At 37.0% G+C, this 23,506-nt stretch overlaps 2 protein-coding genes across 2 annotated transcripts; one reads left to right on the top strand and one right to left on the bottom strand.

Annotated features, from left to right (window-relative positions):
- The first annotated feature begins 464 nt into the window (after positions 1–464).
- LOC149836178 (nuclear pore complex protein NUP160-like) lies at positions 465–7,582 on the top strand. The gene is made up of 8 exons (XM_090009043.1): positions 465–737; positions 1,929–2,061; positions 2,172–2,436; positions 2,950–3,016; positions 5,301–5,448; positions 5,955–6,040; positions 6,599–6,697; positions 7,098–7,582. The coding sequence occupies exons 1-5, from the start codon at positions 547–549 to the stop codon at positions 5,395–5,397; spliced, it is 753 nt and encodes a 250-aa protein (XP_089865169.1). The 5' UTR covers positions 465–546; the 3' UTR covers positions 5,398–5,448; positions 5,955–6,040; positions 6,599–6,697; positions 7,098–7,582.
- A 13,852-nt stretch (positions 7,583–21,434) lies between these two features.
- Positions 21,435–23,497, bottom strand: LOC149836179 (nuclear pore complex protein NUP160-like). The gene is made up of 3 exons (XM_090009044.1): positions 23,225–23,497; positions 21,903–22,035; positions 21,435–21,792 (listed from the first exon to the last, which is right to left on the bottom strand). Exons 1-3 carry the CDS (start codon positions 23,413–23,415, stop codon positions 21,514–21,516), a joined length of 603 nt encoding a protein of 200 aa, XP_089865170.1. The 5' UTR covers positions 23,416–23,497; the 3' UTR covers positions 21,435–21,513.
- Between the last annotated feature and the right edge of the window lie 9 nt (positions 23,498–23,506).

Consider the following 23,506-nt stretch of genomic DNA (forward strand, 5'->3'; position numbering starts at 1 on the left):
TCAAGACTGACCCGATTCATAAAGAATTTAAAATTTTTTGGAAACCTTTTTATAAAAAACTAAACTTTCCAATTTATAGCCAGTTTTTCCAAGAAAGAGATTTGTGGCATTGTCTTTGTCAGGTTAACGGCGTTCATCGCTAAACAATCCCAGTGTCCTGGACCGAGCCTCAGACTGGGCGGCGCATGGCCGGTTTGCAAAAAATTCTATGCCCGTGACATCTGGGTAGCCCAAAACCTGCCTGAACCAAACCGAACCCAGAAACTGGCCCGGCTATTTAAACTCCTCGCCGGTGTCTCTAAATCAGATCGAGCCACCGACTCGTGGGGTCGCGTTTGGGAAGTTCATGAAAATTTCATAATCTGAAACCCTAGACCCCGTTTTGGCGCCACATTCGCCTTTTTCCCTCGCCTCTGAACACAAAAAAACCAGCCCTTCAAACCATTTCTCCGGCAAAGCTCCCCCAAAATTTCCGGCGTTTTCGTTCTCGTTCCGACCGCTGCCGACCGAACGCGTTCAGAATCCGTCGCGTTCGGCCTCTCTGCCATGGCCGCGGCGACGGAATCGGCCGCTCGTTCTGTCGGATTCGTGGAAGTTCCTGTCATCGGTAGCGATTCTGTCAAGTGGATCGACGTCACCGTTCCTTCTTCCGCCGCTCCTGCCGAGCCGTGCGCTCCTCCGACGGACAATGCCGCCGGCTGCGCCCTCGTCGGGGATCCGCCTGTCTACCTCGTCTGGTAATTTTCAGCATTTTGCTTTCATTATTTTTTGTTATCATCTGTTGACTTATTGGAGATCATACCTGGAACTCTGATTTGTAGTCTTGTGCGAAGGTGATCCGGGAGAGGAGTACTATTTTTTCACTAGGTTTTCATTCGGGATATTGTAAGTGTGTTAGGTTTCAAGTTCTAGGGTTTCTTTTATAATTGGATGCCTCTTGGGGCTGTTGGTTAGGGCCTCGTTATTGCTGTAAACTTTCTTTGATAATGTTCAGTAGCTATATCTACAGCTACCTGTGAGAACCTTAGCAGCTTGGAACAGAGCAGCATTGGGAACAAACGTTTGGAAGTGAAAGATTGGGGAATGGAAATTTTAAAGTGAAATATGTGAATAAGCAAAATACTTGCTGCAACAGTCGAAGATTGAAATAATTGTTTGGTAATATTAACAAAATTTATCTTAAAGTTCGTGTAAATTTGCTAACAACAGACATCCACATAAATATGTGCGTGTACAAAACATGTAAACACACATACCAGAGACGCTAGTGCAGGTGAGAATTCAAATGTTATTTTTCTTGATATTTCCAAAAGAAATTGCACATGTTTGGAAGTACAAGAAGTTCTATCTATTTGAAGTTATGAATACAACACACAATTATTCCACAAAAATTCCTCACAAGCACTTCAAAAATTTATGCATCAGTTTTTCCCTTTTGTCCTTTTGGGAATGTGAAGGATTTTTTATATTGTCCAATCGTTTAATAGTCTGGAAAAATCATATTACTGCATCATACCATCTGTATTGGTTTCACACACTGCACACATGCATAAAGAGGGCGGGACATTTTTTTTATGATTTTACGTTTATTATTCTGCACCACTCAAATTACACAATTATTAGTTTCACTTGTCAGGTAGAGGCACAACGCTTAGGAATTATGTGGCATTTTCAACTGCATAGTTTGTGAAAGAGCAATAATTCATGTAAAATGTCTATTTTTCATGCTTTTTCTCTCCCAACCCCAATATTTTTCAAAGCAGTATGAGCCATGCCACCGATTGCCACCTATTTGATCATTAGCTTATTCCTTTGTGCAGTTTGATCAATCTCTTAGCTGAAAGCTGCATGTATTTGCAAATTGCAACAGATTCTGTTTTATTTTTTAGCTGAAGAAATTTATATACATATACTTTTTTATCCTACAGGCGCATCCACAAGGACTCTCCTAACTCCTTAGAGTTACTGGAGATTTGTGCCAGTAATGAGTTTCCAAGGAGTGGACTTTGCCTAACATTCCAGAGTGCACTGTGCCCATTTGCTTTCATATGCAGAAATGAGGTTGCTTACTGGAATATTTGTTGATGTTTTATGTTTCTATGTAAATTAGTGGTTGTTCTATTTTGATGCCTACCTGGTTCTCAGTTGGTTCTGAATTTGTGCATTTGCAGACACAGAGCAGTACTGGGAGTGGTTTTATATTTGCATTGACAGTTACAGGGTTTGCATATCTTTTCAGCTTGAGAACCCCTGGTGCTTACTTGTCGGGGTCTATTTTTCCTGAAACTGATTTTTTGGAGGTTGATGTACGTGCTCGGAGTTCTCAATTTATGGGGATAACATCATTAACGGCCTTACCAGGGCTCCTGGTGGTTGGTCGAAATGATGGGTCTGTTGGCTGTTTTGAATTCATAACACCTTTTCCGAGATCTCAAGGTATTCTTCTATGAGTGCATGAATTTTTGGTACACATTGTTTAGTTTCCAATAAGCAATTCCATTAGGTGCAGTTAATAATTGTTAGTCTTTCTGAATACTTCATTTTTCCTTCATATGTTTTTTTAGTGAATGTCCCTTATGCTTTCTCTAGATGGAAGAATCTAATTGAACTGACTCTTTAGGCCCTTTCATGGCCACATCTTTTATGACATGTTATTTTGTCTCAAAGGATGTAAATGTAGCATGTTGCATTCCACAAGTTTCATATTTTCAAGGGCTTGTTCTTTTTTTTGCTTGTGAGATTTGTCAGTGGTACTAATTCTCTGTTTTCTTACCTTTCTTCTACAGTGGAGTATCTTGTTGCTGCTGTAATATTTTTCTGAAATGTGTTTTTTTTTGTAAGGGTTGTGCTCGTTTAATCTGGTGTTTTCATAGCCTGTTGTTTTTCCAGCTCAGAGTTATGTTCTTCACATTCATCGTTGCATTTTTTTATGGAGTCTATTTTTGACAGGTTCTGTCACTTCTGTCTATGAGCTAAGAGATGTAGGGCTTAGCCGTCTTTGGGGGTTGGTGTCAAGGTATGGTTGTCTATTATATTCATTTTAGTTCATAGAGATCAAAATTTACTAATTCTTGTGACTTGTTTAATTGTTTTTTTGTTTGTCAAGTACTTTTCACATGAGACTTGTGCCAAGGGATTCTTATTTGTGAAACTTATATGACATGTATGGAACTAAAATTTACTGGTTCATATGTAGGGAAAAATAATTAGTTGCAGGCTACTTGCTTTACATTTGGCCTGTCCCAGTTTTCAATAGTGCAATTTTCATTTCAGCTGATTCCATTTTACTGCCATCAGAGATCCATCTTTAGCTTGTTCCCTCCTGTCAAAAACAATCTTTAGCTCATTCCTGTCTCCTAATGTTATAATTAATGTAGAGAAGCGCTATCTTATACTGAGGGGTGTCAGGTTGACACCTATTGTGGCTATCACATGCAAGCACACTCATTCTCAATCTCCTAAATATATCTGTATAGATGTAATATGAAAAGCATTGTGGAACTAGTATAAAAAATAACAGCACAACCTCCTTCTTAACAAAAGGCAAACAGCTCCCTGTTGCTTTGTCAGGGACCTAGAGGAAAGAGAAATGCCACACACAGACATATGAGAGAAGGGTTCATCCTGCCAATTTTTCATTAGCTCACTTATTTGGATCCTCCAAAAAATCATAGTTACAGATGTTTTTTACCTGATTCTGGACTAATAAATTTGTGTCACAGTTAACTCAGTAGAAAACATGCATTGGATTATGCATTTTTTATGCTCAGATGTGTTTTTTAGAGAGGTAAAAAATCAATGGTTGATATTCCACTAAAACTTTATGATATAATGTTCAAGTTTTTCCATTAAATAAATGCAATCCAAAGCATGGTTTTAGTAAATAAAATATGATAAACACATCTTCTGGTTTAGCTCAAGCAAAAGATACCTGCAACTATGCTTTTAGAAGGGTCCTAAAGTGAGATGTAATGAAAAGGTGTCTGGACAATCCCTTCTCTCTCTCTCTCTCTATACCAGAGTTACCGGAAGCGCCTAGGTAAAAGAGGAAGCGCACTTCGAAAGCGCAAAACGTCGCGCTTCCGAAGCGTGCGGGGAAGCACCACTTTTAAATGGGAAGCACACTTCCCATCACGCTTCCCCAATTTTTTTCATTTTTTTGTATTTTTTATTTTTTATTTTTATTTTTTTTCGCTTCCCCCTCGCTTCCTAGGTCGCTTCCGGTTCGCTTCCTAGGTGGCTTCCGAGACGATTCCCGACTCGCTCCTAAGTGGTCCCACGCTTCCCGCTTCCTAAAATTTTGAAAGTGCCTCGCTTCTCGCTTCTCGCTCCCGCTTCCCGCTCCCGCTTCCTCAACTGACAACCATGCTCTATACACACACATAGGGTTGTGCATTTCTGTGGACTCTCTATACACACACACATAGGGTTGTGCATTTCTGTGGACAGAAGACCCTACTGACCATGTGGTTATCTGTGGGCTGTCCAACAAAACTCACCTACAGATGACCTCTCTCTCTCTTGTATTCAGGGAAAGGTTGCAAGATCTTTTCGATCTTGTAGATTGGATGGCATGGTTCCAGCCACACCCTGTCCACACGGATCCACTATATGTGTTGCGTGTGTGTACACACATGTATAACCATGTTTCTACTACTCTTGGAGCTTTCTCTCGAACCCTGAACAAGATATTTCTCTTCTACTCAATCTTAGCCAACGCTGCCGACCAGCCCATTTCCTCCCCGTACTTCAGCATAATCCCACCGTACCCATCTTTCTCTTTCTCATGCTGATGCTGCAGCGAGGGATTTTATTTAGTCTTGATTTATTTTTTTCATTTAGTTGATTTACCGGTGGTTTGTGTTCATCACCTTGGGTTTCTATTCTCATAAATTTTGTCTGTTTTTCCTTGTGACTGCGATTCTTTCTTAGTTTTTGTTTTTTGTTTAAATCTCTTCTATGTGTAAAGGGCTGTCTTGCTGCAGCCTTAATTTGCAATGTATGCTTGTTATGAAATAGGTACACTCGATTGATTACAAGTACATATTAATGCAAAGTCCACATATATATGCTTTATTGGATTGGTGGATCAGGGAATAGGGTTGGTGGGTTTGTTTCCATATCACATTATTTGCTAGACTTATAGGTAGGAAAGCTAATGGGTTTTCATTAGTTCTAAGGGTCTTAATGCATGTTATGTCTGAAAGTTACCCATTTCAAGTTGTTGAAATTGTATTGCTTGCTCTCATTTTGCTTATAGCCTTTTCGCTGTATTCAGTTTGCAATTATGTGCTTTGCAGGACAAACATTTCTAGCTCTGTGCAGAGTTTAGGACTTTCAGAAGTACATGGTCGGACGTTTTTGTTTGTGCTCCAAGTATGCGAGTTTGGGATATAGTTGGTCGTGTGAAGATTTTCAGTCATAACTTGATCTTACCAGAATTGGCAGGCACTGTATTTTTCCATGAAGTTTCATTGTTTGTAATTGATAGGGAATTTTCGCTTAACCTATTAGAAGATTATTTGTCAAGCCATACCTTAATGAAAAAGAAAAGAAAAAGCGAAGCATGTTAATTATGTCAAAGCAAAAAGATATTATATAGTTGGACATGAGTCCCTACCATTGCCTATACAATAACTTATATAAGAAATGCCAAGTAAAAACATCTTTCCTTACAATAATTGTAGTGGCAAATGCGCCTTTTCTTCTGTTCTTTCTCCTTGCCTTTTTGTTTTATTGGCTAATTCAGTGCATTTGGTCTAGACGGCTTCACATGGAAATTTTAGTTCATGCTTATCAATAGTTCTTGACTTGGATACTTCTTTTACTTGTTCTTATTTTATTTGTTTTTATTGTAGTTTGCCCAATGTATGAGTGCACAGGCATGTGTTCCTTTATATAATCTATAAGTAACTTGGCCAGAGGCTGACAAATTCTGATTTCTTTCATCATAGGGTACAATCCTGCAAGAGTGTGGGTTGGTGATGCCAACAAGGATGCGACAGAGATATTTGTTGCTACACTTTATAGAAGTGAATTGGTATGTTCTACGCATTGCTATTCCGGGAACTGATATTTTGATTGTCCCCCTTGCTATTGTTCATATGTTATAAGTTATTATCTTGATGATTAATATCTGTATATTCTGCTTCGTCTTTTGCTTTAGTGTATTTTATTTCCCTTATGTGTGAAAGATTTTGACATCTTCAAAGAAGATTGATATAGTAGTATGGAAATCGCTGGCTTTTTGGTCATTTTTCATGAATTTCAAGTTTCTAAAAATGTACTTGTGTCCCTTTCTTTAAATGTCAATGTTTTACCCATTTGACTTAGATAACCTGATTGTTTCATATTCTTTGATCTGCTTTTTTTCTTCCTGCTAGGCAGTTGAGGAGTGAGGACATATTTTTTAGTGGTTAATTAACAGAATGCTCTTGCCATGAGGGGAACAGCGGTTGCTATGATTGTATTCTGAATTGTATGTGTATATATTGGAACAAATTCTTGCTATTAATGAAAACAATAGTATTTGCTATTTAAAGTCACAATCAACTGAGGATCTGAGATTCTGAATACTTTTTTCTTCGGGCTCCTGAAGGGTATTGAAGTCATTGTTGTGCATGGCTTCCATATTAACGTGGGTGACAAGCTTTCTTTGACACTAAAATCTTCAGTGAAACATGTGGCTTTAGAGAAGGTAATATTCTTTGATTTGAAACTATATTTCTATTTTTCTTTTCAATTATTAATCTGGTAGGGATGACCTTACTGCTCCATGGATGCATCATCTTTTTCTTCACCATCCAATCATCAACTCCATTCATTTTTTAAATGATGAGGAACCCACCCAAAATTGAGAGACATTGGGCCCCACGGGTGGTAAACACCAGGAATTTGGCCTTACAATTGCACTCCTGGTAAAGTCACAGACACACCCTTTGGTAGTTCTACCTCGAGAAGTGCTCGAGTCTCTCCTTGAGCAAGGAGGACCTCAACCATGGGGCATCAATTCCTTTCATATATTGTTGAAAACTTTTGGTTTTACCTTTTCATTGGTTAAGTGCTTACATCAAATTCTCTTTTTCTTTTGTTTGTAGGGGAGGCTAATTGACTTGAAAATAAGTTTCAATAGACTTTGGATGCTTAAAGAAGATGCCATGTCATTGTTCGACCTTTTTCATGTTGAACTTGATACGTAAGTACATGTGGCTTCCAATAGGTTATATTGATTGGAACCTACTCTACTTTCTAATTAATATATTTTGAATTTCAGATATCATTTTTGTTGAAAGAATTGACATAATGTAAGCTTATGGGGACAGATCTTGAGCGGTTTCTGCGTTAAGAATTATCCCTGCAGCATAATCAAGTAATCAGTGCATGTGATCCCTCATGTAGTTGCATGAGATAAGACTAGTGATAAGCACCTATTTTGCACTGTATACAGAGCACTTTTGGATCTAATTTTTATTTGGTCTTCCCTCAAATTTTGTTCATTCTCAAGCATACTTTGCTTCCCGATCCATTTTATATATTAGAGAATCTATTATTAATATGAATTCTTAATGTGCCTAAGGTAAAACATTCCAGGGGTGATACGATTCTCAAGAATCACTTAAGAGAATCAAGTAGTTTCTATCAGGCTTTGAAGCTTTCCATAAATTTAATCGCCTGCCTGAATTGTCTTGAGAAAAAAACTATAAATAAAAAAAATTGAAGTATGTTCTTTTCCTTGCGCCCTAGGTGGTTCAGTTGTAGTATACCTACTTGATAGGAGCGTGGTATTGAGTTTGCCCAAGGTTTTCCCAAGCTTGTTCATTCTCTAAGGTTTAAGTCATCCTCACTTACTATGTCACATAGGTGCGGGTGTGGCACTTTAAAAAAACTTGGGTGCAGAGGTGCGGGGAGGGTGTATATATATAATTTTTAACAGTTTTAAGTTAACACTAATAAAATAAAAACAATTATCATATCGTCAATTCATCATGCATAAATTCATGCAATAAATCAAATTAACAATCTACAATTGCTATTCCTCATCAATAAAAAATAACACCACACTGGTGCAGAAGTGCGGATATATATATACATGTGTATATATATGTATGTATGTATACGTGTATGTGTGTGCATTTATGTATTTATATATAATTAATATATAAAACTGGACTTGCTTAAGGTTCATTGAATCTACTTTTGGACAGAAATAGTCCTCAGTGTGGTTGACTTCACCTGACACAAAGGAAGCCGTGTCCAAGTGTCGCACCTGCATGGGTGTGGGTGCGACGCAGGTGCAGTGCCCTGTTAGAAGAGTTTGTGTTACATAGATCACTTATTAGGGCTAAACATTTTGCCAACTTGGTCCATTTATTCCAATTTGTGTCAAAGATAGGTTTTGATTGAGATTCATGTTTCTTGTTTTTTCTGATTTGGAGATTATGATATGCAAAGGTTCCTACAAAAGATAATCAGTTTTATCACTGTATATAGGTATTATGCTATGGAGTCATGGATGCTTGCCTGCAGGTCTAGGTCCATTTTTCTATAATCCTGTGCATGTCTCCTATTTCCTGGACTTATGTTTGTTTGAATTATGTGAAACTAAGTTGAGAAAGTTCAAACTTCAAACTGCCTTAAACATATGTCCAAAAACATGATATTAGAACCCCTACACTATTCCCACACAGACATGAAAATTGTTAGGCAAGTTGGCGAATGTTGCTGGGTGGACTGTTCAACATGATCTTGTATCAAAGAAAAAACCAACAAACACGGGACTTTAGTTTTTTGTCAATAAGAACAAAAGGGATATTTATATTTGCACTCTGTTATCATGTTAATTTGTGAGCCACACTATGAAGTTGTAGGATAAAGAACTTAGTGTCTATGATTCTGAAAAATATTTTAGCTTCATGCCCAAGTCAATTCCAAAAGTTACTATTCTAAATATTAAGGCAATTTATCAGAAAAAAACTGAGAAGAAAGAACATTTTGCGGACAATTTTTGTTGATTTTAAGAACTGATTAAGTTGACATGTTCAAAGATAGACAATCATGTCAGCTCAAATTGTTCAAAAATTGGTAGGTGGAGAGACAAGTTTGTTCATGGTTAGACTACATCAAGGATGTAAGGTAAATCCATGTTTATTTGCATTAGTTATAGATGTAGTGAATGTTGCTTGCAGAAGATGTATTAATTCTACTGGGGAACATGATAAAGATTGAAGAGTTAGTCAAGCAAAAGAGGATGTATGGTGCAACTATTGTGGAAGATATACTTAAGATGATTGACCTTTTAGTGTCATGGTTCACATGATTCAATCCCTTGCTGCTGTTATTTAATATAGATCGGGCCTGTTGAAGCATAGATTAGCATAAAGTGGTTGAAGTGGACATGACTATATGAGCTAGTGAGCTCTGTGATATATGAAAGGCTAAGGCTTTTTAATGAACATTCAGTTTCATAAGATTGCAATAGAACCTACAGTACTGTTGTGCCAAGTCTGTGACAGCGGAGAAGTGATAAGAAAGAATGCATGTAGCTGAGTTTTATATTTGTTAAGGTGGACATTAATGAATGGATGCATTAGGTGAGCTTAGAGATAACACACGAAAAGGGAACAAAAGAGAGTTATGTGGGATGGCTGGGCATAAAGATAGGTGTGCATCCATACTAAAAGAAGTGAATATATATAATATATGTATTTATGTTTACCCTGTCACATGGGTACGAGTACGGCAGGTACAACAACAGGTTCAAAAAATGAGGGCACATGAACATGGCTATATATATATACTTGTATATATACGTATGTATATATATATATATATATATATGTATATATATACTTATATATACATAATTTAACATGCCCCCTCAAACTTTACGGGAAGAAGACCGAAAGTTTGCTAAGAAGAAACATAAATCGTGGAGTTGGGAGCGCTTTGGTGAAGAAGTCAGCCAGTTGATATTCTGAAGTAACATATGGTAATGTGATAGTTCCTCTGAGATATTCGTCTCGAACATAATGACAATCCATTTCGATATGCTTGGTCCGCTCGTGAAAAGTATGATTGCTTGCAATGTATATCGTACTTTTGTTATCACAACAGAGCTTGGTGGGAGAGGAAACAAGGACGCCCATGTCACCAAGGAGACTTCTGAGACATACGATTTCCATAGTTGTCATTGCCATGACCCGATATTCAGCTTCAGTGGATGATAGTCAGACCTTCTGCTGCTTCTTGCATCTCCACGAAATGAGAAATTCACCTAAAAAAATGCAAAGACCAGTAGTTGAGATACGATCATTGGGATTTTCTCCCCAGTCAGCATCAGTAAAAGCAGTTAACTCAAGAGATGAGGAAGAGGATAAGAAGAGTTCCTTGGAGATGGTATTTTTGATGTATCGCACAATTCTCATTACGGTTGCCATATGAACCGAAGTAGGTGCATGCTGAAACTAGCTTGCTGCATGAACCACATGAGCTATATCTGGACGGGTGATGGATAGATAGGTGAGGGATCCAATTAATTGACGGTAGGGGGTTGGATCCTCAAGAAGAACACCATCCTCAAGTCTTAGTTTTGCATTTATAACTTCGGGAGTCTCAACTTTCTTTTCATCAGATATTCCTGACTTGGTACAAATGTCTGCAGCTAATTTCATTTGAGATAGGATGCATCCTCGCGCGGAATAAGCTACTTCAATTCCTAAAAAGTATCTCAAGTATCCAAGGTCAGACATATCAAAAGTTTCTTTTAACATAGACTTTACATCATTTACCCCCTTTTTGTCACTCCTAGTGATGATCATATCATCAACATATAACAAAAGAATAACAATGAAGTCACCTGTCTTCTTAACAAAAAGAGCAGTGTCAGTATAGCAAGAAGTAAATCCTAAATTGATTAATACATTACTAAACTTGTCATACGAAGCTTTAGGAGCTTGCTTAAGTCCATATAAGGCCTTTTTTAATTTTAAAAATTTTCCATTTAAATTCATACCTGGAGGAGGTTCCATATAGACTTCTTCGTTTAAATTTCCATTTAAAAAGGCATTTTTGACATCAAATTGAAAAATTAGCCATTTTTTAATAGAGGCTATTGCAATAAGAGCTCAAACACTAGTCATTCGAGCAACTTGGGCAAAAGTTTCATCATAATCTACCCCATACTCTTGGACATATCCTTTGGCCACTAACCTAGCCTTATATCTTTCTAATGAACCATCACTCTTAGTTTTTACTTTAAAAACCCATCTACATCCAATGGGTTTCTTGCCATTGGGTGGATCAATGATTTCCCAAGTTTGTGCCCTTTTAAGTGCATTAAGTTCTAGTTCCATTGCTTCATTCCAATGAGCATATTGTTTAGCATCATTGTAATGAGATGGTTAATGAAATGAGTGAAGAGCTAGTAGACATGCTCGAAAGTTTGGAGAAAAAGAATCATAAGATACAAATCTATTTGGTACTTTAGAGATACGATTTGATCTTATTTGAGAGGTTTCTTCAATCGACTCACTTTGAGAGAATTTTTCAAGGGCACAAGGTGGATTTCTTTCATTCCTTCTAGAGTAGACTTGTGTTTGTCTTGATACATTTTCTTCTAAATTTTGGTCATCATTTGGATGTTCAAAATGATCTTCTATGAGAGGTTCACTAGGATCAACATGATCATCTATGATATTTTCTTGAGGTAACAAGTCAAATAAAAAAGAATAATCAATATTTTCATTTGGTTTATGCGAAAAACCATTTTCTTCTTCTAGGAATGTGACATCTTTTGAGATATAAAGTTTGTTTTTGAGTATGTCAAAACATCGATAACCTTTTTGTTTTTCGCCATATCCTAAGAAAATACATTCAATAGCTCTAGGAGAAAGTTTATCATTTTTCTGAGTTAGAACAAAGCATTTACATCCAAAAATTCTTAGTCTTTTATAATCGGGAGACATATTGTAAAGTTTTTCAAATGGAGAAAGATTTTTCAAAGAAGATGAAGGGGTTCTATTGATAAGGTATGTTGAGGTTAGAACCGCTTCGGCCCAAAAGGATTTTGGAATATTTTTTGAAATTAATAAAGTTCTTGTGGTTTCTATTATGTGTCTATGCTTTCTTTCCGCAAGACCATTTTGTTGCGGAGTGTTGGGACAAGAACATTGATGGCAAATTTCATTTTCTTTTAAATAACTTTGAAATTCATTGGACATGTATTCGCCTCCCGAATCGGACCTAAGAATTGATAGATTTCCTAAAAATTGATTTTTGACCATTGCATGGAAATCTTTAAAGAAGGTGAAAACTTCGGATTTGCGACTTAAAAAGTAAATCCAAGTAAATCGAGTGAAGTCATCAATAAAGACTACATAGTACGAAAATCCTCCTTTGGATAAAATAGGGGAAGGTCCCCATACATCGGTATGAATAAGTTCAAAAGGTCGAGTGGTGAAATAATTTCTTTGAGGGAATGGAATAACTTTAGATTTCCCAAAAATGCAATCTTTACAAGACATATGTTTGTCTTTACAAGTATTGTCCAAAAAAGGAAAAAGAGACATCTTTACAAAATTTGGATGACCAAGTCTCTCATGCCAAATTCCAATACTGTTGTCCTTTATAAGATTGCAAAAAGACTTTGGAGGTAGAGTCAAAAAGTCCATAAAATAAAGATCACCCCTTCTATGGCCTTGCCCAATCAGCTTTCCTGACTGGAGATTCTGCACGGTGTAATCTTTAGGTGAAAAAGAGACTTGGCATCCATGATCGGTGATTTGGGAAACGGAAAAAAGATTTAGATTAATCTTTGGAACGATTCTTACTTTATGAACGAAAATGTTTTGAGAAGTTTTAAAATCAACTGTTCTAATACTTTCAATTTTTAAAGATGTTCCATCGGCCGTTGAAACATAAAAAGATATGGGTTCGGAAAAAACATTAGAAAGAGAGTTTTTATGAGATGTCATATGAAAAGAAGCACCAGAGTCTAGTATCCACATACCTGGAGGTGATGAAGAATAAGCGATGGCGGCTCCGGATGTTGAAGAAGAAGTCTTGAGAAGATGTTGGAGAACTTCGGAGATATGATTAAGAGTTTCTTTGATATCTCCCTCTTTGACACTTTCTTCTTCCTTCTTTGGAGAATTTTCTCCAACCGCGGTCACTTTTCCCTTAAGCTTTCGACAAACCGGTCTAATGTGTCCCGGTTCATTACAATAGTGACAAATCACTCCCTTTCTAGACCCATTATTTTTGTTAAAGTGGGGAGGTCTATATGCTTTTACATTTGATCCGGGCCTAGTAACGGCCAAAACTTCATCACTCTTAATGCTTAGGCCAAGTCGAGTTTCTTCTTGGCATATTTCGGCAAGGGCGTCTTCAATGGGTAAGGCTTTACTTCTATGGAGAAGGGATGCCCTAACTTGTTTAAATTCCGATCGAAGACCATGAAAAAATTGGAAAAAATGCTCCTTTTCAATTTGTTCCATTCTCAACTCAATATCTTCCGGAGCCACCCATTTAGGCTCAAGAAGAACAAGTTCATCCCAAAGAGGGGTTAAAGAGCTAAAGTAGTCCCGGACACTCATATCAATTTGTTTAGTGAAATGGATTTTTTCTTGACAAAAAAATTGTCTAGCAAGATCCTTTTGGGTATACATACCCTTAAGGAAGAACCATGCCTCACTGGCCCTTCTAAATTTAGCAGTATTAGCACAATTTTTGAGGTCCACATTGTTCATAAACCATGCCAAAATTTTGGCATGGTTACTTTCCCAATCCTCAACTTTGGATTGATGGTCATTGATAGCTTTGATGCGCTCATCGCCATCTAAAGCTTTTTCAACCTCATTTTCGATTTTAGTGAGAACAAGAGAGGGTTCAGGAGTAGTTCCCATAACAAAACCCCAAAGTTTCTTACCTCTTAGATGATTTTCCAATGCGGAGGCCCACATAAGATAATTGGACCCATTGAGCTTAAAAGAAAGCTCAACTTTAGAATCGCGTTCCATAGGTACCAAATAGTCTTCCTTTCTTCAAAAGCTTGAGAGGCACACGTCACAAGATAACAAAGAGAAGCCCGATCACCAACCTTGCTCTGATACCATGTAATGAAGAGGGGCGGAAGCACCAATAAAGCAAAAATACTCTTTAAGAGTGATCACAAGAGCCAAGAACACAAACACTAAAAGTGTACACAAAAAACCCACAAAAGGAGAAAATGACTTAAAGTCATAAGTTGGATATTATTGAAGAAAGAAAGAAGAGGGCGAAAACCCAATGCCATTACAAGTGTGAGCCTCCTCTATTTATAGAGGAGGAGAGCTAAAAGAGGGACCATAAAGGGGGCTCCCTTCTAGTCGTTGGGAGCCCCAACGGTCATAAATATGATCGTTGGGGCCCCAACGACTAGATGGGTGGGGCCCCTTATGGTCCTTCAAAGAGAAAAATAAGAAATAAAAAAAGGAAAAGAAAAAGGGGAAAAAGAAAGAAAAAAGAAAAAATACAAAAGGGAAAAGGTACATGGTAATTTACCAAAACATCCCTATCGGGTTTTTGGTTGTAAAGAAAATGAAATAAATTATGTATATATACATATATGTATATATATACTTATATATATACGTATGTATATATATAAGTATATGTATATATATATTTATATATACATAATTTAACAGTAAAAGTGTAATTTTTTAAGCCATGAAAATTTCGTACATTTTAGGCCATTGATTTTTGGAGCCCTTGAAAAACCTGCTCATATGTCACAATGACATGGTTCAAAATCCTACTAAACAAACATTGTAGATCATGCCTCTAAAGTTAGATCTACAAAAAAACCTAAAAAATAAAAAAACAAGGTGATTTCTACTCTAGTTCCATACCTTCATTAGTACCAAACATATAGATGAGAGAGAAAGAGATGCAAACGTGCTTAATGAGTTTTTTCGAGCTTTTTCATTTTATTTTTAAATTCTGATCATACAGATGTGACCTACTTGCTTGATTTTATAGGGATCAACTCTTGGAGCATTTGATTCAGACACATGGGTGGGTTTTTATAAGATTCAAAAAATCAACAATCCAATATCTTTGTAGATTTTTCAGGCTCCAAATATCATTTTTTTTCATCGAAAATGCACAATCTAGTTGACGATCTCTACTAAATCAACCATGCCGAACAAGATTTATGGTGTTGGAATCGAAAAAAAGCACCAGAAAAGCCAAAAAACCCATTTATCATGTTTCATTTACTATGTTTGCATCACTCTCCATATATATATGTATATATATTTATGTGTGTGTGTTGAAGGATCTAAGAGAAAATGTGTTATTGTTTTAGCTTTAAGTGGTAATGAATGGAGAAATAGTACTCTTGGAGCCAACCCCGTTCAATGGACATGTCCTCATGATGTCAATGCTGAAATATAGATGCTATATTGGGCCAAAAGAGGAAGGGCAACCTAGTCGTAAATCAAAATTTTTGTTCCCAAGAGTTAGTTTTCATTCAATAGTCCCTTTTCTAAGTTTGCAGTTATATAAGATTGGTTGGGGACAAGAACAAACAAGATTGTTTGGTTGTTATTTATATAAAGTGGTGTGTTTGCATGAATTTCTGTCTACTTAAGTTCATTATCGAGTTCTTTTTGTTGAGCATTCTTGCTTAGTGAGTAGATTCTCAACAGAGTAGGTTTGTCAGGGAAGAGTGAAGGAGAGACAGAAAACAAGATATTGTTATTGATTATTCATGTTTGAAATTTTTGAACAATAATTTGACATGCGAGTATTCCTCTGCCATAAGAAAAATGACAATATTAACACATTAATTTGTTTATTGAAACATTTCAGTGTATAAAGTCAGATGTAAATAGTCAACATGGTCAAGCGTTGACTCAATCTTGGGCTACATTGAGCGCTTGTTTATTTGGCTTCTGTAGATATAAGGCCAAAAAAAGGGGAAAGGGAGAAACACACACATGATATGCATATGTATGAATATTTGTACCAGTGCCACTGATATCGGTGAAAATTTAAAAATATTGTGATAATATCGGCAAAATCATGTAAGGCGATAATATTGGCAAAATATTATAATATTGTTAAAATATCGCCGTTAAAATATCCTGACTTTATCATGATATTTTTGAAAAATATGATTAGTTTATATATTTTAAGCCATTTTTATATTTTTTGTTCCTTTTGTATTTTAAAAACCTTCAAACTTATTTCCTTATATTTTTTCAAGAAAAAATTATAAAAAACCTATTATTTTCTTATCTTATTAATTTTATAATTTTAAAAATGTTAAAATTTTTAAAACTCTTGAGATTTTCCCGAGAAAACCAGTTTTTGAAAATCTCTTCGAGAAAAACCCTCACTGAGAAATTACCGTGAACAATATAGGTGACTATAATTTGTACATATACCTCTATGTATGTATGGAAGCACATGATTTAATCTCATTCCATACTCTAGTGTGTATGGCGCAAGGGAGATTTTCTCTCTTGAAGTGTTTCATGCTTGTGCCAAGCCAGTGTTTGAAACAAAAGGAATATCAATCACAAGAGAGTGCCGCTAAGGGCTACAAAAGATTGCAAATATACAAAATACCACTATTGGGTCAAATACAATCTCACCAAGGAGACAATCACAAGATCACAAATCTCACAAGAATCACAATCTAAAAAATATAATTTTATATAAGCACAAATTTGCTTGTGAAAAGCATAACATAATACAAGAGGGAGAGCTCTATTTATAGAGCCAAAACAAGGAGCAAAGGGAGGCAGATCCAAACTTGATTAGGCTTGTATCATTCATGTATTCCTTCCATTGTAAATGAGCATTATTGTAAAAAAACCCCACTAATATAAAAAGGAAAAGACGCCACCCTAGAAGGGCAAGGCGTCAATTCAGTTTTAGATTCTCTCTTTTATTTTTTGTCTGTTTGCTTGTGTAAGACAACTTCCAGCAGCATATTTCACATGGTATTAGAGCCTTGAAGAGGTAAGTTCCATCGATCTTGGCTGCATCTTCTTTATCTTCTTTCATCTCCCAAATCTTTCAAACCTGATCAAAATCATACAGACGAAAATCTCACAGATCTCTACAGATCTGATCAAAACCATACAGATCTAATCACTTGGTCTCTACCTTTTCCAAAAAAAAAAAACAGATCATACAGATCTCTTTTATTTCAAGTGGTATTAAAAAAAATATACATATTTTTCATATCTGATATGATGATACATCACGTCAGATCAATTTTCCCAATCATGTCAGACTAGATATGACGTGATCCTTTGTTCCTGCGTTATTTTCAATTTGCGTTACCTTTTTTTTAATCTATTGTCTGATCCTTTGTTCCTGCGTTATTTTCAATTTGTGTTACCTTTTTTTAAATCTATTCTCTTTCTTGAGCCATCAGATTGAATATATGTTCTGTTCGAGCTGCAATGACTGACTGATTGTGTTTGTTCTCTGTTTCAAAAAAAAAACAGAACAAATATTGTTTACTTCATTACATCTGCAATTTTGCTTTCCATGTTTGACCTGATATTCTTATTGTTCCTTTCCTAACACTCCTTTTTGTCATATCCAATTAACACACCTTTTCTCAGTCATTTAGTTACCAAAAAACTCGATTCTTAACAAATCATTCATTTCCTTTGTAGCCATGATTTGATGGGACTTCTCGATGGGTCGATTCCTATGCCCATTGGAATTTGTTTTCCAAACGACTTTAGCACAAGAAGGAAATGTGGAGAAAATCTCAAAAACTGCAATTAAAAATCCAGAGTTCGTTGCATGGCAAAAGAGTGACCAATCGCCAACGACTTTTTTTACAACTACACTCTCCTGTGAGGTTCTTTTACATATTCCATCAGGAGTCCCAACGAAAAGTTATTAGATATACTGCATCGGTGGTACGAAGAGATTTTCACTCCCAAGGTATTTAAGCTAAAAGCAGTTGAAAAGGCACCTCTCATCCTGTGGAGTATCTAAACAAGATCAAGACTCTTGTCGATCATTTTGCTGCCATAGGTTCCCCTTTGTCAGACGAAGACATATGCATGAAAACGGTTAGAGGGCTTAGACCGGAATACATGTTTGTGACGGTTTACACCAGAACTCTGCCTTGTCCTCCTTTTGATAAATTGAAGGCTATGTTTTTGGAACATGAAGCAATGTTCAACATATTTTCTGGGATGAGACTCAAAAGGATGAGGTAAATCATGAAGTTATGGTTGCAGCCCAAAACTTTAACAACTTTGGTAGACGTGGGACAAGTGTTTTATCTACACTTTCCATTTTTTTCTAATCAAGCAAATACCATATGCCAAATGTGTGAGAAGAAGGGTCATACATGCTTAAATTGTTAATGGCGTTATGTCCTGACTTATCAGCCACCCAACATGCTTATTTCGGTTCAATTTCGGGCCTTGGCTGTTGCGGCTCCTCTATCAGCTAGTTTTGGTCCTCGAGCTGCTACAAATTTTATGCAAACAACTACCAATCCGTACCCTCCTTCAATTGTCAGTTCTCATGATCTAGAGGCACTCAATGCAAGATTTGGACAACTCAATTTTCAACAGCTTTATCATAACCTTGTTGGCAATCCATGGGATGTGAATATGCATTCTTCTATTAGAATATGGACTGGATATGGATCCAATAAAGGATTCATATCCATTCACGGGTTTTGTATTCTAATGTAATATGTATTACTAATACAGGGCACTTTTGTCCATGTAAAACATATTGTAACCCTATTAAGACTAATGAAGCATTACTATAGCCATTAAGATAATTCTAGCTGCCGATTTCTAAAAGCTCTCCCCTTCCTCCTTGTTCTTTCTTATATTTTCAACAGAGCACGATAGTCCATCAGCAATTTTATCATGGTATCAGAGCAACGAAACTTCTGGGCGTGAAAGGCTTTGCTCAGTCGACGTGAAAAGTCGACCTCTCCTTGCCGTCAACAGGTCATGTTCTTTTTCCATCTTTTTCCTTCTTCATCCTATTTCTTTCCGACGTCATCATCTGTCTCCTGTTGCCTTCTTCTTCTTCTATCTTCGCCTGCTGTGTATTCCTATTGCAGATCTGAACCGTATTAAGATCGACTGTCCATCTTTAACAGATCTGAAATAAAATTCTGATCTGTTGTCGTCCCCTTCTCTTCAGTCATATTCTTATCGCAGATCTGAAACGTACTCAGATCTGCTGTGTATTTTCAACAGATCTGAAATAAAAATTCAGATCTGTTGTCATCCCCTTGCCTTCAGATACATTCTTATCGCAGATATGAAACGCATTCAGATCTGCTGTGTTTTTTTAACAGATCTGAAATAAAATTCAGTTCTGCTGCAGTTAAAATCTGTTGTGACATCCCTATTCTCCTTTTCATAGAGCCCTAAAATCAGCAACTACATTTCTCCTTCACCAGCCGCCTGTGTCCACTCTTCCTATTTCGCGTTTCCTTATTCTGGCCCTATACTCAATCTGAAATCAGTCACGTCGAACTTGCTTCACTGATTCGATTTCAGATTTATTTTTAGTCATTGTTCTTGTCCTTGATTCCACAGAAATGCACAACCCTATGTGTGTGTATAGAGCATGGTTGTCAGTTGAGGAAGCGGGAGCGGGAAGCGATACGGGAAGCAGGAGCGAGAAGCGAGGCACTTTCAAAATTTTAGGAAGCGGGAAGCGTGGGACCACTTAGGAGCGAGTCGGGAATCGTCTCGGAAGCCACCTAGGAAGCGAGGGGGAAGCGAAAAAAAATAAAAATAAAAAATAAAAAATACAAAAAAATGAAAAAATTGGGGAAGCGTGATGGGAAGTGTGCTTCCCATTTAAAAGTGGTGCTTCCCCGCACGCTTCGGAAGCGCGACGTTTTGCGCTTTCGAAGCACGCTTCTTCTTTTACCTAGGCGCTTCCGGTAACTCTGGTATAGAGAGAGAGAAGGGATTGTCCAGACACCTTTTCATTACATCTCACTTTAGGACCCATCTAAAAGCATAGTTGCAGGTATCTTTTGCTTGAGCTAAACCAGAAGATGTGTTTATCATATTTTATTTACTAAAACCATGCTTTGGATTGCATTTATTTAATGGAAAAACTTGAACATTATATCATAAAGTTTTAGTGGAATATCAACCATTGATTTTTTACCTCTCTAAAAAACACATCTGAGCATAAAAAATGCATAATCCAATGCATGTTTTCTACTGAGTTAACTGTGACACAAATTTATTAGTCCAGAATCAGGTAAAAAACATCTGCAACTATGATTTTTTGGAGGATACAAATAAGTGAGATAATGAAAAATTGGCAGGATGAACCCTTCTCTCATATGTCTGTGTGTGGCATTTCTCTTTCCTCTAGGTCCCTGACAAAGCAACAGGGAGCTGTTTGCCTTTTGTTAAGAAGGAGGTTGGGCTGTTATTTTTTATACTAGTTCCACAATGCTTTTCATATTACATCTATACAGATATATTTAGGAGATTGAGAATGAGTGTGCTTGCATGTGATAGCCACAATAGGTGTCAACCTGACACCCCTCAGTATAAGATAGCGCTTCTCTACATTAATTATAACATTAGGAGACAGGAATGAGCTAAAGATTGTTTTTGACAGGAGGGAACAAGCTAAAGATGGATCTCTGATGGCAGTAAAATGGAATCAGCTGAAATGAAAATTGCACTATTGAAAACTGGGACAGGCCAAATGTAAAGCAAGTAGCCTGCAACTAATTATTTTTCCCTACATATGAACCAGTAAATTTTAGTTCCATACATGTCATATAAGTTTCACAAATAAGAATCCCTTGGCACAAGTCTCATGTGAAAGGTACTTGACAAACAAAAAAACAATTAAACAAGTCACAAGAATTAGTAAATTTTGATCTCTATGAACTAAAATGAATATAATAGACAACCATACCTTGACACCAACCCCCAAAGACGGCTAAGCCCTACATCTCTTATCTCATAGACAGAAGTGACAGAACCTGTCAAAAATAGACTCCATAAAACAATGCAACGATGAATGTGAAGAACATAACTCTGAGCTGGAAAAACAACAGGCTATGAAAACACCAGATTAAACGAGCACAACCCTTACAAAAAAAAACACATTTCAGAAAAATATTACAGCAGCAACAAGATACTCCACTGTAGAAGAAAGGTAAGAAAACAGAGAATTAGTACCACTGACAAATCTCACAAGCAAAAAAAAGAACAAGCCCTTGAAAATATGAAACTTGTGGAATGCAACATGCTACATTTACATCCTTTGAGACAAAATAACATGTCATAAAAGATGTGGCCATGAAAGGGCCTAAAGAGTCAGTTCAATTAGATTCTTCCATCTAGAGAAAGCATAAGGGACATTCACTAAAAAAAACATATGAAGGAAAAATGAAGTATTCAGAAAGACTAACAATTATTAACTGCACCTAATGGAATTGCTTATTGGAAACTAAACAATGTGTACCAAAAATTCATGCACTCATAGAGGAATACCTTGAGATCTCGGAAAAGGTGTTATGAATTCAAAACAGCCAACAGACCCATCATTTCGACCAACCACCAGGAGCCCTGGTAAGGCCGTTACTGATGTTATCTCCAAAAATTGAGAACTCCGAGCACGTACATCAACCTCCAAAAAATCAGTTTCAGGAAAAATAGACCCCGACAAGTAAGCACCAGGGGTTCTCAAGCTGAAAAGATATGCAAACCCTGTAACTGTCAATGCAAATATAAAACCACTCCCAGTACTGCTCTGTGTCTGCAAATGCACAAATTCAGAACCAACTGAGAACCAGGTAGACATCAAAATAGAACAACCACTAATTTACATAGAAACATAAAACATCAACAAATATTCCAGTAAGCAACCTCATTTCTGCATATGAAAGCAAATGGGCACAGTGCACTCTGGAATGTTAGGCGAAGTCCACTCCTTGGAAACTCATTACTGGCACAAATCTCCAGTAACTCTAAGGAGTTAGGAGAGTCCTTGTGGATGCGCCTGTAGGATAAAAAAGTATATGTATATAAATTTCTTCAGCTAAAAAATAAAACAGAATCTGTTGCAATTTGCAAATACATGCAGCTTTCAGCTAAGAGATTGATCAAACTGCACAAAGGAATAAGCTAATGATCAAATAGGTGGCAATCGGTTGCATGGCTCATACTGCTTTAAAAAATATTGGGGTTGGGAGGGAAAAAGCATGAAAAATAGACATTTTACATGAATTATTGCTCTTTCACAAACTATGCAGTTGAAAATGCCACATAATTCCTAAGCGTTGTGCCTCTACCTGACAAGTGAAACTAATAATTGTGTAATTTGAGTGGTGCAGAATAATAAACGTAAAATCATAAAAAAAATGTCCCGCCCTCTTTATGCATGTGTGCAGTGTGTGAAACCAATACAGATGGTATGATGCAGTAATGTGATTTTTCCAGACTATTAAACGATTGGACAATATAAAAAATCCTTCACATTCCCAAAAGGACAAAAGGGAAAAACTGATGCATAAATTTTTGAAGTGCTTGTGAGAAATTTTTGTGGAATAATTGTGTTGTATTCATAACTTCAAATATATAGAACTTCTTGTACTTCCAAACATGTGCAATTTCTTTTGGAAATATCAAGAAAAATAACATTTGAATTCTCACCTGCACTAGCGTCTCTGGTATGTGTGTTTACATGTTTTGTACACGCACATATTTATGTGGATGTCTGTTGTTAGCAAATTTACACGAACTTTAAGATAAATTTTGTTAATATTACCAAACAATTATTTCAATCTTCGACTGTTGCAGCAAGTATTTTGCTTATTCACATATTTCACTTTAAAATTTCCATTCCCCAATCTTTCACTTCCAAACGTTTGTTCCCAATGCTGCTCTGTTCCAAGCTGCTAAGGTTCTCACAGGTAGCTGTAGATATAGCTACTGAACATTATCAAAGAAAGTTTACAGCAATAACGAGGCCCTAACCAACAGCCCCAAGAGGCATCCAATTATAAAAGAAACCCTAGAACTTGAAACCTAACACACTTACAATATCCCGAATGAAAACCTAGTGAAAAAATAGTACTCCTCTCCCGGATCACCTTCGCACAAGACTACAAATCAGAGTTCCAGGTATGATCTCCAATAAGTCAACAGATGATAACAAAAAATAATGAAAGCAAAATGCTGAAAATTACCAGACGAGGTAGACAGGCGGATCCCCGACGAGGGCGCAGCCGGCGGCATTGTCCGTCGGAGGAGCGCACGGCTCGGCAGGAGCGGCGGAAGAAGGAACGGTGACGTCGATCCACTTGACAGAATCGCTACCGATGACAGGAACTTCCACGAATCCGACAGAACGAGCGGCCGATTCCGTCGCCGCGGCCATGGCAGAGAGGCCGAACGCGACGGATTCTGAACGCGTTCGGTCGGCAGCGGTCGGAACGAGAACGAAAACGCCGGAAATTTTGGGGGAGCTT

This window comes from Nuphar pumila, chromosome 6 (assembly GCF_984573655.1).
Source record: "Nuphar pumila chromosome 6, dmNupPumi1.hap1.1, whole genome shotgun sequence".
Lineage (NCBI taxonomy): Eukaryota > Viridiplantae > Streptophyta > Magnoliopsida > Nymphaeales > Nymphaeaceae > Nuphar > Nuphar pumila.